A 14898-nucleotide genomic window follows, 5' to 3' on the forward strand; every position below is an offset into this window, starting at 1 on the left:
GTTTTTAACGAGATATATTCTTATGTTCATCTCAAAGGGAATGTTATAAAATATGAGTATTTATAAAAGACAAGACCTGTGAATGTAAATATATATTCTATTTTTCTTCGGACACAATATGTTGTTCTCATATGATATCTTCTTTCAATTCTTTTACTTACAACATATTCAAATAATTTAATGTTCCATATATATCTATTTATATTCAAATAGAATAAAAGCTTCTTTGGTTGACATTAAAGATAAAATAGAAAATAATTTAAAATATTATTAAAATTAAAAATAAATTTAAAACTAACAATGTAAAAATAAAATATTAATTTCCTACCACAAAACAAAAAATAATAAGAAAATAAAATATTGATTTCCCGCTAAAAGTCTACCTTATCAATACTTCTATTTTTTTTTTTTGTCCATTACAAAAATAACTTCTAATTTAATAAAGTTTATATATACAATTCACACAATTTATATTATTTATTACAAAATTTTGAAAATATATTAAAATAAGAACATCTTGAAAGAAAATTAATGAAATATTAATTAAAAAAATTAAGCTAAAAATATAGCAACTAAAATTAAGATAATAACTTCATGAGGATTAAAATTTATTTAAAGAAATAAAATTAAGATTCTAAATTCATAATAATTAAAAAGAGAAAAGGTGAGCATATGATAATGAAAAGAAGGTAAGTATAGAACCAAAATTTTATGTAGTTTTGTTTTTCAAGGTCAATTGAATTGAAATACTTCTGAGTTATGAAGCTTTTATCTTTAGCTTTACTTTATGTGGGTACCCGACAATGAGGTGTTCGGGTGGATATCCATGGTGAAGGTGCCGGGTAAGCTAGCCATCTCAAGCAGCATCTCCCATATGACCATAGTTATCCAAACGGTCAGTCGCCATAAGTGAATCCATTACACCGCATCAGCGAGTCAACCTGACAACCGTTATGCGCTATCAATGAGATACCACAAGTTTAAATACCGAAATAAAGAGGGCTCATGATTGCTCAAAGGAAGTCACAAGATCCATCTTATGTAAAAGCATAAGAATGAGAATAAATAATGGTATGCACCAAATTCTTCCTAAAAACTTTTTCTTTAGCTTATGAGCTAACTTAAGCATTAGAGAGGTTTGTTTGAAGTATATTTAGACATGCTTTTTTTAAGATTAAGAGTCCGTTTGATAGTGATTTTAGGAAACGTTTTTAATATTTAAAATTTTTTATTATTCAAATATTAGTAATGTTAAAAATATTTTTTAGAATCACTATCAAACACACTATAAATGAATAAGGTATCGCGAGAGCTACCATGAAAATCAATATTTTTTTTTAGTTTAATTATATTTTTAACATTTTATCATTGATGATAATTAATGAAGTTTTTTTTTATTCCATTTTAATGAAAATAAATAAAAGGATAAAATGTTCTAACAAGAAACATTGGATTGATATAATAAGAGTTTGTGTAATTCATGTCAATTTATATTTACGAGGATTAAAACAATAAAAGATTTTTATTATTTTTTATTTCCTTCGCTAATAAATAAAATTAATTATTTTCATTTCAGTCCCTTTTATCATTTATTGCATAATAATAATAATTTTTATGTATAATTGTTTTTCCTTAAATTAATTTTTAAGAATCTTCCTAAGAGACCACAATTACTGCAAACGAACATATTAATGATGGGGAACATATTTTTGTTATGCTACTAATACTCGTACTTGCTATGTTATTCTGTCCATACCTAGGTGAGAAAAAGTTACAGGACATAAAACAAAAAAATATATACTGATTCGGATTGAGCATGCTATAAGTAATAATCCTCTCATTTGCGATAAAATATACATAATAAATAAAAATAAGTCGGTTGCATTTTGACAAAGGACTTTAAAAAATTCAATAATAAAATTTGTTATAAATATTAAAAAAATAAAGAAAGTGATCACGCCTTTTGAGCCTACTACTTACTATGAAAATTTATTGTAATGTTGATCATCGTTCAGTATTAACACGATTTGATCCTTTATTCATCAACAAATATTATCGCCGTATAATTAATTTTATTTTTCGGATAAGTTAGTATAACCCGGAGTGGAATGAAATAGTTCTGGGCGAGGATAATCAACCACTGCGTCCAACCACACACCCATACTCCTTCTCCCTCCATCAAAAAGCCCTTGCTGCTCCCTCCTTTCTACTCAAGCTCTCGCTCTTTGGCGCCGATTTCTCTCATCAGGTCTGTAAATCTCATTCAATTTTAGGGTTTTGGAAATTGGTCCGGGAAGGTGAAAGGAAGGGTTTTTGTGTTTGGTTTTTGAATTTTCCATGTTTTGTGCTATTCTAGATGCTGTGAGTCTGGGGATTCTCTGCTTTATTTCCGGGGAAAGATGGGAACCTATCTTTTTTTCTTCCTAAATTTTGTGATTTCTGTTGTTTTGTTTCATGGGGACGTGGAGAGGATGCTGAGAAAGAGCGATTTCCTTTCCACTTGGAAACCCTAATTTAACTTGTCAACATTTCGATTCTGAGCTATTTATTTATTTATTTTTCTGTTCATCTTTCACCTTCTGTTTTTCTTTGTATGCGATTTCGTGTTCATGCTGGGAATGTTATTGTTTGTGTCAAGTTGTGGATGGTAGATCTTAGGGGTTTTCTGGGCATGCTCTGGTGGACAGTTCTCTTTTTCCCGTTGTTTGGTTTTTGAGAAAATTTACAAAAAGAAAATAAGTGAAAATTTGGTTCCTGAAAAACGGAGATGAAATGCCTTTTGCTTAGTATTTTTATTCACAGTATCATTTGTGGCTTGAAATCCATCCCTCGTATGCTTGCTTATTTTAGTTGTCATACTTCATTGCAAACTGAGATATGCCAAAATTTGGGTCCAAGAGATATATATTTTCAATCAAGCTGGTATTTGAGCACAAGCTTGGCACATTAAGCATTGACACAATGCCTTGCATCCATTTTTACCTCTTAACAGAAAAAGAATGTAAATGTGGCTTGTTTCTGTCAATGTCAGGTAAGAAATTTGAATATCTGAGCCAGTATCAACCTGTGCAAGGTAGGTGGAGATTGGAACTTATAGTTACAAAAGTACAGAAATAGGAGTGTATCGATGGGGAAGGATGAGGAAGAGATGAGAGGGGAGATAGAAGAGAGGTTAATCAATGAAGAATACAAAATTTGGAAGAAGAATACTCCATTTTTATATGATTTGGTTATCACACATGCATTGGAGTGGCCGTCGCTTACTGTGGAATGGCTTCCTGATAGAGAGGAGCCTCCTGGCAAGGACTACTCTGTACAGAAGATGATTTTAGGGACACACACTTCTGAGAATGAGCCCAATTACTTGATGCTTGCACAAGTTCAACTCCCTTTGGAAGATGCTGAGAACGATGCTCGTCAGTATGATGATGACCGCTTTGATGTTGGTGGTTTTGGTTGCGCCAATGGCAAGGTCAGTAACTAAATTCCGTGTCTTCTCTTCTCGGGAAATTTGTGTGTTGAGAAACAGTTGGTGTTTTAAAATGTATAGCTGCATGGCCAGGATTTTGATTCTCTGTGAGGTGAAGGTAAGTCCTATTGGCATGAAGGATTATGATTTCTGACTTTCTAGTAATTTTATGTGATTTTCTGATTTTCTAAGGGGTGAACTAGAAAACATGAAAAGCCTGTTTCTAACCATGGACACATTAGCAATTAACATTTAGTGAAATCCAATAACCACTGGCCTTGTGTTCCCCTATTGGCGTTAATTGCCTCTCTCCAGGAGTTTCAAAGCTTGAGTCTGCACTTTATGCATTGGGATAGGTGCGTCACTTGTGAGCTTGGCATGGGTTTGAACTACTGGGGAGAGAGAAGATATAGACACCTATGCAGCTATTCTATCTCTTTAAGGAAACTTCTTGTTGATACATAGGAAAATGTTTGAAGTTTGCTCCTTTAGCAGTCCAGAGGGATGAATCTTGAGTTCTCTCTATCTTCTATTTCATTTGATACACAACAATCATAAGGTGGTTTATGTTTTTACTTGTGTGCTTAACTGTTTTGAGCTTAAGTCAAAAAGTTTATGGTTTAAAAAATAAAATAAAATAAAACCCTTTTTAGGTGTTAAAGGCTGTGCATATTTGGTGAGGTGCATGTCTTAGGAATGCCTTAGAAAGAGAGTCAAAGTGCTCTCTCTCTCTCTCTCACACACACACACACAAACACACACACACACACACACACACACACACACACACACACACACACATACACACACACACACACACACAGAGGAAAAGCTTGCATAACATATTGATCTCTGTATAAATGCTAACTAAATAGCTATATATTTTATTGAAGGATTTATGGATTATATGTTAAGGAAACTTGCATAGCTGCCCTGGGTTTGCATGAATTTAATTACATTATTGCAATTGGGATGTTGTTTAGTTCACAAGTTTTTTTATGTCTATTTCTGTTGGATTTTTATTGTACTTTTGGTTATGGTCCTTCTATTTTAGAAACATTTGTTTGTAAATTTGCCTCTTACTCTCTCACGTAATCTAGTGTGAATGATCTTTTATGTTCTTTAAATGTTATGAAGTCTCTAATATTTTTAATATTCAATTATGTTGTTGCAGGTACAAATTATCCAGCAAATAAATCATGATGGAGAGGTTAATAGGGCACGCTATATGCCTCAAAACTCGTTTATTATTGCTACCAAGACAGTTAGTGCAGAAGTTTATGTTTTTGATTATAGCAAACACCCATCTAAGCCTCCTCTAGATGGTGCATGCAGTCCTGATTTGAGATTGAGGGGCCACAGTACCGAAGGATATGGTTTATCATGGAGTCAGTTCAAGCAGGGTCATTTACTGAGTGGTTCTGATGATGCTCAAATATGTTTGTGGGACATCAATGCAACTCCTAAGAACAAAGCTCTTGAGGCTCAGCAGATTTTCAAGGTAGGCTTCTCTATCGAAGTTGGACTTAATATTTATTCTATAAATGGTATAGGTGGGACATTGTTGTAGATGATATAAATAAATCCAATGAATATTTTACAAGTCAAAGCTACTGGTGCAAACCTGATGCCATTGTCAACCTAATTTTTGGTACATAGGAAACCAACTTTGGGGTGTTATATGTTTTTACAAACTATAAGTGTGGTGACAGTAAACATGGGTTAGATCAAAGTCTCAATTTCAGCTGCCTACAAAAAAACACAAGGACTCAATTTCAGCATTTTGGTGCCTAAAAACTTCTAATGCATGGAAAACCAAGCTTCTTTTACTCCAAATTAATATCAAACAGTGGATAACTATTTTATAGCTATCATTTTTTGTTGATTTGTAGATTTTGACTATGGTTTGGGAATTTTGCTAAAATAGGTTCATGAAGGTGTTGTAGAAGATGTAGCATGGCATCTGAGGCATGAATACTTATTTGGTTCAGTTGGGGATGATCAGTACCTGCTTATATGGGATCTTCGGACACCATCAGTCAGCAAGCCTATCCAATCTGTAATTGCTCATCAAAGTGAGGTGGGTATCTAAAATTTGAAGGCTTCCTTAACAGATCCAGGCAGGTATACCTTTATATACCTGCATATGTATACCCACATAGATTTACTTATATTTAGTGGATGACTATCTTTACATGTCTGCTCATGTTGAGCATCATTTGTGTTTTCTAGCATCAATAATAAATGGGAGAAGTTTATGTCTAGCATCAATTAAATTGACTAATTTGAATCTATAGAATCAGTTTTATCTGTTATCACATTTGTTTGTTCATTATATTTTTGAATTCGTGCTTGTGGTCTTTCCTTTTTCTTCTAGGAAGCTGGTTTTATTATTATTTTTAAAAGTAGATATTGACACTATAACTTCGATGTAATGTGTGACTGAGAAAATATAAGTATCATCATTTTTGATAAGTTACAAGGGTCTATTGGAAAGCTCTAGTGGTTTTTACTTTTAAGTGCTAACACTTTGATACTTTATGTTAAATAATTTAGTTTTGAAGTGTGTGAGAAACTGAGTTTTGTAGTTTTTGTGTGATTTGATGATTTTTTTAATTTTTTTTTCATGGTTTCGTGTTAGGTAAACTGCTTAGCTTTCAATCCCTTTAATGAATGGGTTGTGGCAACGGGCTCTACTGATAAGACTGTTAAGTTGTTTGATCTACGCAAGATCAACACTGCTCTCCATACTTTCGATTGTCACAAGTAAGAATTGTCTTGTGTGCCTTATCTTTGGCCATCTAGGTTATATCTTTTGTACTCTCATCGACATTATATTCTTTCTTCTTTTTCCCCATTTTGCTGAGGGTATATCTAATGTCTGCATGCATATCATGTCTCTTGTACTAAATTTTTGTTCTGATGCACAATAGGGAAGAGGTGTTCCAAGTTGGATGGAATCCAAAGAATGAGACTATCTTGGCTTCTTGTTGTCTTGGTCGGAGACTCATGGTCTGGGATCTTAGCAGGTTTTTCCTTGAACCAGCCATTTCATTTTTTGTTTTGATTTTTGAGTGAATCATCTATATTCAATTTAATCTAGATTTTTTTGAGACAGATCAGCCACTTGTCCTGTAAGCTGAGTATTAAATGAATCCTAAATTTTTAAGGGTAAAAAAAAAAAAAAAAAAAATTATCAATGGCTATGGAGAAGATGCTGCTAAATTGCATGATCTGTTCTATATATAAAAACATAAGCTTGATGTCAAATGGCATAACTTACATTGTGGATATGATATATGGTCAGATTAGTGGGCTTGGTGCAAGTGGCAAAGGTTGGGGTGGGGATGGTTCACATACACAAGCACACACATCGTTTATGGAATTCACAATGCTCGGCTCAATTTCTTTCCTGTTTTCTTTATTCTTTTTTATTTTTTGTTTGTGGACCTGAGAAGTGACAGGAGTGGGATTTTATTCATATTTTCATTTAAAGAACTCTAATGTTTTCTCTGAATGTTCTGCTCTTATGTGCATCATGTCTCTGTATATACAAATTTATTGTTGTGTTCTAGATTGGGGATGCATAGTTCGGAAATTCATTTTAAGGTGTTGTTTGCATATCCCATGGAATTGATAACTATGTTGCAGCTTCTAAAGTCACAAATTGATCATGTAAAGCCCAATTCATGACTTAATCAATAAATCATTCTTAATAATATGGAAATGAGACCATTCATTAAAATCTAAAATGATCTGAAAATCAAACAAGTGAGAAAAACTAGTGTAAATTGGATAAGACCAGTTTATACTCGTGTGTTGCTACTTCTAGATTTAATGACACAACCCTTTGATATTCTCATTTCTGTTATTATGCGCACTGGCCCATTTTGAAAGGTAATTTTTTGAACATGGATGGTATAAACATGAAGACTCAAATACTGGGACTTTGCATGTTCAATAATTATCCTGTTCTTGAACCAGTGGGTTTGATCCTGATTAAATTACCCAACTAGCATGCGAATAATAACAATGGTCAATGACATTTGCCTAGATAACTGAATTTGGGATTTTTCCATAGGATTGATGAGGAGCAGACTCCAGAGGATGCTGAAGACGGCCCACCAGAGTTGCTCTTCATTCATGGTGGTCATACGAGTAAAATTTCAGATTTTTCATGGAACCCATGTGAGGATTGGGTTATTGCTAGTGTAGCTGAAGATAACATACTCCAGATCTGGCAAATGGCAGAGAACATCTACCATGATGAAGACGATTTACCAGGAGAGGAATCCACAAAAGCTTCTTAGGTCTTAATGCATCAATTTTATGAGAGCCCAACTAAACGTGGGAAAAGATAATTAGAGGGGGCATATAGTTCTTTTCTCTTCTTCTTTAGGGTAATTTTAGTTTGCGAATGATGTGTTTAATTGGCTATCTTCAACTGAATTGCAAATGTTGTTATAACCTGTATGCATAGTATTTTATTTGCAGAACTAAGCTTGTGAATTCAAGGGGGTTGCAGTTGCACGTTGGGACATGGAAGCCTGAATAAAGTGTGGGCTAGGTTCTGGCCTGCCCAAACTTTATGAGTTGCTTCCAAATATTACACTGGCAAGTTTATGTACTTAAGACTTTGGTTGGTCCTTGGTTTACACTAGAAAATTTACTCCCATTCTAAGATGGAAGGTACATTCAAGTAAGCTAAGAGTGTATCTGTGCAAGATTGTTCAATATGTGGTTTTTGTATTTAGTAATACCATGCATGCTATGAAATTAAACATTGCTGTCCTTGCTAACCTTTTGTTATATAATGCAAATCAGAAAGTTAATTGTACTATATGTATATATCATGTTATGGTGCTTATGGAATAATTGCAATCAAATTTTGTGGGTTTTGGTGTTATTTGGCCAAGTATTGATTGATGTTGAAATCACATCCAATAATGATTTTAGAAAGTGTTTCTAATTTTTATAACACTTAAAATTTTATCTTTCAAAGTACTAAAAATATTAGAAATAGAATCATCGACATATCTAATTGTTAAAAGAAGTTGGATTTCCCCTTTAATATGGTTATAAATTTATTCTTTGGTGCAAACATTAAACAGTGTGATATTTCCATGTCGGAGGTCTCAATATTAGTTAGAGTTAAGTGGTCTTCAATGTTTTATTCCAATGTGGATTGATGTGCTTTTGATACATGGGAATAGAAATAGGATGAATATGAAAGTGAGTCACGCTACTATACAAAAGATAGGAATTAAAATTCTAGTGAGATTTGCCTTTTTTTTTTTTTTTTTCTATAAATGATTTATTTTTTTAATTTCTACTTTAAAGAATAAGCTAAACTCATTAGTTCACAATAACTCCAATGCGTGGTTGTTTTATTGCCTTAAAACTAAATTTCAATGTTCACTCAACAAAGAAAAATGCAATGAATAAAATTTTTCTCAACTCTCTTATCCATAGATGAAAATAATGAGATATATCGGTGATATATCGTGTATCGAAGGTTATGGAAACGATATTAGGTGAAGAAATATCGCTCTGATGGAATTTAGGGAAAAATTGTTGATATTTCTCGATATATCAGATAGTCAAAGCAGGTCAAATGCGTTATAGTGCCTCTACTACAATACCACTAGTTACAGTGCCTTCTCAAAAATGCTTTATAATTTTTGTTGTTAAGAGGACTCAAACCCCAAACAAAAGGTTTGACCTTCAACTCACCTTATCAGGTAAGTTTGTCCATTATTAAATATATTATACTAAACATATATATATTCTCATCATATAAAGAAAATATTAAAAGAATATTTTAGAGAACAAATTAATTATAATTATTTTATAATTAACTATAATTTTTTTTAATGTAAAAAAATATTATGATAATTTTCTTTATAGTGTTTTTAATATCATTAATAAATTAATTAAATATTAAAAAATTGTACGTATATCACAATTTATTTTATATCATTTAATATAATTAAATTAAATGGATTATAATTTTAATATGAATACATATTTTTAAATTAAACATATTATAATCAAATATGTTTTTCTTAAATTTCATCCATTTTCTTTTCTTCTTGGTGAAAAAGAAGAAGATTAAGCTATTTGTGCTGGTTCTGAACTATTTGTAGTTCCAACTATGATTTGGGGTTGAATTCATCAGTGAAATAATCAATTGCCATTTTGGATATTTCAAAAAGATAATCGAAAACCCTTTTTTTCCACACATGTTATATAAAGTAATAAAAAATGAGATTATACGTGCGGCGCAGAAGTAGCATAGTTAAACCCTTATAAACCACCTTTTGACCTTTCAACAAATATGAACGTCAGGGAAGTGGGCCTGGGGCTCTCCATGCCAGCCTCTTGGAGTTGCAAAACAAATCTCGGCCACCGAAGTAATTAAGCAATTGAAAAAGTCTCCGCCGAATCCATGAGGACACTATCACTTGAGAAAATGGCCAACCCTATGAGAAAAAATGAAAGCAGATAGAGCCAACCGTGGCCTCATTAATTCTAAGGTGAAAAAACTCAGCCGAACATATGCAATGTGACCCAGCAATGGGACATATGTGTCCAATCACAAATATGTTTGACCCTGCATGGTGGTTGCTAGATGCCATGACCACGCCCATGAAGACACTATCACTTGAGAAAATGGTCAATCCTATGAGAAAAAATGAAAGCATGATTCTAACCTGTCCTAAGTTATATTCAAGCAGAGCCAACTGTGGCCTCATTAATTCTACCGCTCTAGGTTACATTCAAGTTGGAAAAAGATAAGCCTAGCCATCCACCTAGAAGTCTACCATTGGCTAAAACCCAATATTTGTTGAAATATAAAAGAGACTGCTCCGTCACTGTTGTGTACCACTCTTGAGCATTTGCGAACAAACGATTACAGCATTTCATGGAAAATTCATAGGGTTTTCTTCTATCTTTTGCAGGTAATCGACGATGGCTGGATCACTGCAGGCACATGAGCAGAGTGGGCTCGAGAAGCGCCAATGGACTCCAAGAGAAGATCGCAAACTCTTGAGCTATATGGAGGGACGTGACCATAAAAGTGTACGGTGGACAGAGGTCCCAAACGTTGCAGGGCTGAACAGGTGTAGGAAGAGTTGCTGGTTGAGGTGGACGAAATATCTGAAGCCTGGTATCAAGAGGGGGAAGTTTTCTGAAGAAGAAGAGAACCTCATTATCAAGCTCCATTCTCAGATTGGCAACAAGTAATGAGAATCTCCTGATTTTGTTCGTCTTTTTCGATTATGAAAATTCATACAGATTGTCTTGTTCTCTCAGATGGGCAATGATGGCGAGATATCTTCATCCCCGAACTGACAATGAAATCAAGAACTACTATAACACGCATTTAAAGAATCTTCCCTCTTCCACTCAGACACCACTCCATGGAGTCTGTCTAATTTCAACAGACCCTGCGGGGCCCGGTCAAACACGCGGTTTCAATTATCAGGCTATGGAGAATCCAACAGTACTTTACAACAACCATGCAGCCGATCCTGGTGTTTACTCTTTGTATGGGAATGTTCCAAATGAAGGCTCGACTCCAGCACTGATGGTTTCAGTGGAAAACGTGATCACACCACCAGCTGAAGAGTTCTCCCCTTTGGAAGCCTGGCTAGAAGAATTTCTCTCTGAGGATCAGACTGGTGAGACTAGTAACTCTTTTGGCGGAGACACTGCACTCGTGCAGCATACCTCCATTGTGTAGTGTTTCGGGAGTGCTTTTTGCATTATGTTGTGGGGATAGATAGATTCATTTCTATATCAAATAATGGTTATATATATATAAACAAGTGAGTTGTTTAGGTTCTGGAATTCCATCCTTAGTTGGGGGTCTCGGTTCCAAGGTTCATCTCTCGGTCATGGAAGACGGATTGTATCTATAGAAGGCGATGCCTTGTTGTCACGGGCTTAGGTGTTGAGCTGTTGCAAAATATTAATGGTTCATTCTTGCACAATGTTTTCTGTGTTACACGTAAAGATCGTGTTTGTGAATTTCCTTCTCTTATTATTTCATATTCTGAGAAATAATAGTCAGGCATAGCCAGGCACCATTCCGACGATCTTATGTTATTATTTGTTTCTTTTTTCTTGGTTGATGAGGAAGCTATTGACCAAGGGGTTTAAGCTGAGTGGATGGCATCTGGGATGCATGTGGGCGTGAATAAAAAAATGGTTTCCAAAACTAAGTCAATTATGGAAATCTGGTCCGAGCCTACAAGCACACCCACATTTTTTTTAAAGTCGGTCCTCACCTCCCCTCTCATTCTTTTCTTTCCGTTCTTTATTCTTTTGGGTCCACGCCGAGTCCAAAAACAACCGATTAAATCCAATATTCAAGCCCTAGAGCAAACACCTAGCCCTATTACTCTAAAGATCAAAGATACCAACTTTTCCTTTTTTTCTTTTTTTCCACACATCATTCTTTAATGTAGAAATTGAAAGTTCAAAATAGAAGAAATGAGGGTGAAAGTAGAGAAAAAAAAAATAATAAAGTGAAATAAGATAAAATAAAATAAATAAAAATAAAAATAAGTGTATGAAGCAAGAGTAAGAAGGTCTACATTGTATTGGGCCAAGTCAAGATAGAAGGTGATAAAAATGGCAAAATTGATGGACCATGTTTCTTATGGTTTAAAGGTGGACCTACATTGTAATAAGTAAAGCAAATTAGAGGTTTACAATTGTCAAGTTATGGTTGTTATGGTTGAAATAAGCATCTTCGTATGTGACAAATTCTCTTAAAAATCATTTATATTTAAATAAGTGGTTGTTCACTCTCCAAGTGATCGAAAGTATCTCTATTAAAGATAATTTTGATGATTTTAATAAAAAATATTATAAATTTGAGAAATATTGATACTAAAATTAATGAGAAAATCAAGTCATAATACTAATTTGTTCTTTGTCGAATTTTTATAAGCATTCTTATGAATATCATGATGTATGTTAGAAATAATCTCTCTACAGAGGATGTTAAGGTAACCTTGAACTTAAAGTGTTGAAAGAAAACTTAATGAAAAGTTTGATGGTTAGATTGAAAATGAAAAGAAAAAAAGAAAATGATGTGTTTTTTTTTTGTTTGAAAATCTAGACTTAAATTAGAGTTAAAAGGAAACAACAAGTGTTTTAATTGTAATAAAGAATGGAACCGTCTGAAAAATCTTTAAAATATAAAGGAAGTTCTTGAAGGAATCGAAAAAAGAACTATTATTCTTTACTCTCAAATAGAGTTATAACATGTTTTCGATGCAACTTGGATGCCAATTCACTCCATTAGTTGTTACTACTCATTCAAGTAAATCAAACGTGTTGACATATCAGTGGGGTTCGTGTTTTGAATTTAAGAGACTGGTTTGGATAGGAGAAATTTCTGTGGACAGAAAAGACTCAAGGGTCAAGAATCATTTCAAGCAACTCTTGAAAGTCCACCCAACCATTTGACATGCAGGTATATGTACAGTATAAACTAATACTAATAAGACCAAAAAAAAAAAAAAAAAAAAACATGATTCAAAGCTTTAATTTGTTGAAGCAATATTTCCTGGTACTCACATGCAACAGTAAATACAGATATATCGTTATTTGAATTTTATAAGTATATTGAAAATTTTGAAAAAATATTGATAGAACAAAAATGATTTAAAATTTATGAAAATATTTAGAAAATTTTCAAAAAATGATAAAATAAGTAAAAATATATATATTAAAGTTATTTTATAAGTGAAATTGATATAAGTATGATTAAATATAATATTTATTAATTTTTTTTAATAAAAAAATTAACTTAAATTCCTTTGATATATTTATATCAATTTATTTTAAAATTTTAAAATATTTTTATTAAAACATGTTTTATTACATTTTAAATAAAAAATCAACTTGATTTATATAAAATATTTTATTTGAGATTTAATTTCTAAAATTTTATTATAAATTTGTGATGACAACTTTTTTTATTAATATTAATTTATTTAAATAATTAAAATTATTAATAGTTTATATTATAAAATTAATTTTAATTTATAAAATATTGGAATTTCATTAAAATTTTTTATACTAGTAGTACAACATGTGTGGTGCACGTGAACAACATGTGTGGTGCACGTGAACGATGTTTGAGTAATGTTGATTTCATAATATATTAGTCTCTTATTCACATGATACTTGCATTTATTTTTTTATAGTTATATATATATATATATATTTTTTTTTTTTTCTTAGTCAAATTCATAAAATATTAATAATTTAATATTTTAAAAAGTTTTTTTTTTCTTTTGAATTTATTATATTAGATAAAAGTTGAAACTCACAAATTTGTTTTTATAGTCATCCAAAATTTTCTATCCATCATTGTTTCAAATAAATGCTTTTAACTTAAAATTTATTTATAGTGTCATCGTTACTTCAAATAAATTATCTTAAGTTAAAATTTATTTATAGTCATCCAGAATTTTCTACCTATCATTACTTGAAATAAATTCTTTTAACTCAAAATTTATTTATAGTTATCCCAAATTTTCCATCTATTATTACTTCAAATAATTTTTTTTAAGGCGAAATTTATTTATAGTCATTTAACATTTTCTACCTAGCATTACTTCAAATAAATTCTTTTTAAGTCAAAATTCATTTATGATCATCTAGAATTTTCTACCTCTTTTTAACTCAAAATTTATTTATAGTCATCCAACATTTTCTACCTATCACTGCTTCAAATAAATTCTTTTAAGTCAAACTTTATTTATAATCATCTAGAATTTTCTACCTCTTTTAACTCAAAATTTATTTATAGTCATCCTTAATTTTCTAGATTTCTTTCAAATAATTTTAAAATAAAAGATCTTGGTAATGCATTATTTGTGTTGGGCATACAAATTTTTCGAGATCGTTCTCATGGTATTCTTGGCTTAACACAAAAGGCAAATATTGATAAAGTGTTTAGTAGACTTGACATGAAGGATTGTGCACCAGGAGATACCCCATTGCTAAGGGTGATAAATTCAGTTTGTTTTAATGCCCAAGGAATGAAATTGAGAAGAAAAAAGATGGAGAACATCCCTTATTTAAAAAAAAAATCACTAAGTAAATATATTATAAATTAATTAAACATAATTAATATTTAAAATTTTTTAACAAATCCTTTAATTTTTATGAATGATTTGCAATAAAAAGCTAATCCAATTAATTATAGATTAAATCAAAATATTCTAGAATATTATGTTTAAAATTGAGTACTAAATGTGTGCATATGTAGTAAAAAAAAATTAACTCATTTATATATTTAAAAAATTAAAATATATTCATTATCCATTTTAAGTAAAATATTATTGACAATTAGTATTATTCATTTTTAATAAAAAAAAAAAAATACAAAGATGTTATTATCC

The 14898-nt window shown here is 31.7% G+C and overlaps 2 protein-coding genes across 3 annotated transcripts; both read left to right on the forward strand.

Annotated features, from left to right (window-relative positions):
• Positions 1-2090: 2090 nt before the first annotated feature.
• On the forward strand, positions 2091-8260 carry LOC100247592 (WD-40 repeat-containing protein MSI1). Of its 2 annotated transcripts, XR_002032151.2 has the most exons (8): positions 2091-2248; positions 3032-3472; positions 4644-4970; positions 5397-5549; positions 6111-6235; positions 6403-6498; positions 7551-7869; positions 7964-8260. XR_002032151.2 is itself a non-coding variant. In XM_002265106.5 (7 exons), the coding sequence occupies exons 2-7, from the start codon at positions 3128-3130 to the stop codon at positions 7777-7779; spliced, it is 1275 nt and encodes a 424-aa protein (XP_002265142.1). In that variant the 5' UTR covers positions 2091-2248; positions 3032-3127; the 3' UTR covers positions 7780-8260. The 2 variants fall into 2 exon arrangements, 1 of the variants encoding a protein (XP_002265142.1); XM_002265106.5 differs by having other exon boundaries at positions 7551-8260.
• Positions 8261-10441: 2181 nt separating this feature from the next.
• Positions 10442-11216, forward strand: LOC104882089 (transcription factor MYB76-like). The gene is made up of 2 exons (XM_010664020.1): positions 10442-10713; positions 10787-11216. Exons 1-2 carry the CDS (start codon positions 10442-10444, stop codon positions 11214-11216), a joined length of 702 nt encoding a protein of 233 aa, XP_010662322.1.
• The last annotated feature ends 3682 nt before the right edge of the window (positions 11217-14898 follow it).

Source organism: Vitis vinifera, chromosome 16 (assembly GCF_030704535.1).
Source record: "Vitis vinifera cultivar Pinot Noir 40024 chromosome 16, ASM3070453v1".
In the NCBI taxonomy this organism is placed as follows: domain Eukaryota; kingdom Viridiplantae; phylum Streptophyta; class Magnoliopsida; order Vitales; family Vitaceae; genus Vitis; species Vitis vinifera.